The following is a 3317-nucleotide window of genomic DNA, read 5'->3' on the forward strand; positions in this document are numbered from 1 at the left end:
ATCTGACCGGTTGAGAAGCAGCCATTTGTGATAGCAATTGAGAAAAAAGTGTGTGGCGCTCGTAATTTTGAAGTTTGCTATTTCTGTTTTGTTTCTTTCTTCATGTGTATTTTGCCGGTGGTTTATTTCAGTGATTTTTAAGCGATTTTCAATACATTTTTTGTGGAAATGTAATTAAAATGAAGTGCGCGGTGATTGGTTGCAAAAACACTTACAGAAATAGTAAATTGGTTAGCACAAACTTGTGCTACAAAATTGCTTGCATTTTTTTCTTTATGCTTCGTCTTCATATTCTTTGTTTACTTTTCAAAGAAAATAACATGTCGCCGAAATTACAAAAGTCAGCCAGAAAATTACTTTTTTCTTTTACTTCATCTTGTCAGATCTTGTGTAGGTGGATCATTGCCAACACCAATATATGAAACGCGCTAGCGCCATTAACACCAAGAAGCACATTAGACACACACACAATTCGCCTTAAACTTATGTACCTTGGCAAATTTAAAGCTTTTACTCTTTTTTTTTAAATTCGGTTGGCGTTACAAGCGCCGAAAATTACAGAAATAATGGACATGACACCACTGTATTGTGTATGAATAACACTGTATGACGATGGGTACTGTGGTGACACTCAGATGGCGCCGTGTTCAAATCGGTACACTGCGCTATTGCGTTGAGTTAGTGCGCTGACACCACAGGTAACGCCGGCGTTATTGAGCTAACGCCATAAAAATTGCGCTGTTCCCCATTGCTAGTAGTAGCTTAGGGTTTACACCGGACAATATTGTCAAGACAATTATGTGAAAATGATGTGTTTGTTGTAAGGACGGCGAATTCATATTTCAACAAACACATAATTTTGACATAATTATCTTGACAATATTGTCCGGTGTAAACCTTAAGTTATGGTTGACCAAAGCCAAGTAGCAGTTTACCAATACTACCGAAACGGTTGTGAAAAGCGACTTATGATTTGCGCATCAAATAATTTGTAATCGCGTATATTTGTAACACCATTCTTTGTGCTGTTTCCACTTCGTTCTCATAATTTTATTAAATTGTCTAAAAAAATCGCCTTCTGCACCGAATTTGTGGTTTTTTTGTTTGACAATGGATGCAAGTGCCGATGTTATTAAATTAGACAGTGATAATGAGGACCTCGACGAAAATATTGGAAATAATTCCACAGTTGACTTGACATCTGATGGTAGCATCATTGAAATCGCTGACATAAAGTTGCCGGCTACTGGCGCGGATATAGTCGCAAATGCTGACGAAGATATCGAGGAAGGTGAAGTAGAGGAAGCACTGGAAGCTGCGGAAATATCTGAACCTCCAAACAATAATCAAAAATTAGCATTTGAAATCAAATTTTCTAGCCTATGTGTGTTTAAAGAATATGGGCATAGTATTTTGGACTCGCTAGATAAAGCGCTAAATGTTTGCACTGACGAAGTTGAACCCAAATCGGTGTTTGAGTTTAGCATTTTGAATGCTGCCGAAAATGCAGAAAGCAGTGCAAGCCCTTCCATACAAGCGTACATTGTTAAAAAAAATGAGCACAATATCTCCGTTGTAGAGTTAAGCGATTGCGAGGAAGCAGTTGTAGAACCTCAGGTTCTACCAGAGATCGAACCAAAACCGGGCGAACGTGAAGAATCACCAGATTTAGATTTGGGTTCACTCTTCACAATTGATACTTCGGGTTCGAACAAACTAGAAACCCAAAGTGTGCCGTCATACAAGCGTAGAATAAAGGATGTTTTAAATGAGGAATCTTCAGCGTGTAAACGACGTAAACTGGAGGAGGAAGAGAATGAATGTCCTAGAGTTCGCAGTACGGTGGCTTGCTTCAATTGTGGTGTGGGTGGACACTCAATTCGCGAATGTCCAAAACCAAGAAATCATGCAAGAATCAATCGCGCAAAATTGGCGCGAAAACAAGAACGTTATCACATCGATATCGAACAAAGATTTGGGCATTTACGGCCTGGCCTGATAAGTGATAAGTTACAAGCGGCACTAGGCTTGAAGCGCGGCGAGCTGCCATTCTTTTTCTATCGCATGAGAAAACTTGGTTATCCTCCTGGTTGGCTAGAAGAGGCAAAATTTGTGCACTCAGGCATATCACTATTCAATTCTGATGTTAGTAGCTAGACTTTGAGGATTTCGCAATATGTAATTTGTTTATTTTGCAGGGAGATACAGTAATGGCACCGGAAGAAGACAATTCCCAAGAAAGTGATGAACAAAAATATGACATCTCCAAAATAGTTGACTTTCCCGGCTATAACGTAGATCCGGGCCCGAACTTTTATGATGTAAGTAAATTTGAATATAGGTAAAATAAACGATTTGAATATAGTCATCATTTTCAAGGATTACAAGCATCATAATGTGCCACCATTGAGCCGAAATCAGTTAAAAGAAGAGTTCATAAAGCAATTAGGAACCAATGTTATAAAGGGCTATAAGCACAAGAAGCTCAAAAGCTTACCCTTACCATCCAATGCAGTGGAAAATAAGAGTAGTATATTAGACACAGCAGACATGGAAATTGACGATGAAGTCGCTGTGGAAGGAAATGTTATATTTACCCGTCCACCACCACCACCGGAGCCAGCAAATGTTAAGCCGCCTCCACCGCCGCCAACTGAAGAGGAACCCGATGAAGATTCAGCTGATAATACTCTGAACTCAAGCGAACGAAGTATTTCGCCGTCCTTAGATGATTTAGAAGCACGCAAGCAAAAGCTTTTAGCCGAATTAGGAGTAGGACTAAGTGACGTTGAAACTGCTGAAGACTCAACACAAAGTGCTAGCAACGACGAGGCATTCGCTCTACTTGAAACCAGCATCAGTGAAAAGGAAGCTGCCCAGATAACAAAACTGCCAAACAACGAGGAATCAACAGGTCAAAGTGAGCCGACAACACCCACTACAAATGTGCCGACGATACGTGATGTCATTAAGGAATCACACATGGGTACACCTGTGTTGCAATTTTCGCCATACGACAAGTTACCAGCTGGTGAAAATTTCAAAGTTGGCGTTAGCGATGTTATAAATTTTGAAAACTTACCTGATTCTACAGGCAAATATGAGCAAATGAAAGAGGTCATTAAGAAGGTGCGCAACATCGTTACCAAATTGCATAATGACAATGATGACGATTGATAAATATGCTTTATGTATATTTTTGATATTTTATGATTTGAGGATGATGCATGGATGTATGAGTGTGTGTTTGTGGGTAAACTTAACCATTAAGTATAACTATAATTGAGTAAAACGGATATTACTTAATGAAATTCGTT

General features: G+C 39.3%; 1 protein-coding gene across 1 annotated transcript; it reads left to right on the top strand.

The window, feature by feature from the left end:
* Positions 1-999: 999 nt before the first annotated feature.
* Positions 1000-3311, top strand: LOC108377569 (zinc finger CCHC domain-containing protein 8 homolog). The gene is made up of 3 exons (XM_017633839.1): positions 1000-2145; positions 2199-2321; positions 2380-3311. Exons 1-3 carry the CDS (start codon positions 1111-1113, stop codon positions 3175-3177), a joined length of 1956 nt encoding a protein of 651 aa, XP_017489328.1. The 5' UTR covers positions 1000-1110; the 3' UTR covers positions 3178-3311.
* Positions 3312-3317: the final 6 nt, after the last annotated feature.

Source organism: Rhagoletis zephyria, unplaced genomic scaffold (genome assembly GCF_001687245.7).
Source record: "Rhagoletis zephyria isolate East Lansing unplaced genomic scaffold, Rhagoletis_zephyria_1.1 Rzeph_scaffold_12317, whole genome shotgun sequence".
Lineage (NCBI taxonomy): Eukaryota > Metazoa > Arthropoda > Insecta > Diptera > Tephritidae > Rhagoletis > Rhagoletis zephyria.

What these genes read in the sequence shown, in the direction of transcription:
- LOC108377569 (XM_017633839.1), top strand. Translation starts at nt 1,111, where the DNA reads ATGGATGCAAGTGCCGATGTTATTAAATTAGACAGTGATAATGAGGAC. An exon ending in TATCACTATTCAATTCTGAT is followed by an intron (nt 2,146 to 2,198) that starts GTTAGTAGCTAG and finishes TTTATTTTGCAG; the next exon opens with GGAGATACAGTAATGGCACC. An exon ending in CGGGCCCGAACTTTTATGAT is followed by an intron (nt 2,322 to 2,379) that starts GTAAGTAAATTT and finishes ATCATTTTCAAG; the next exon opens with GATTACAAGCATCATAATGT.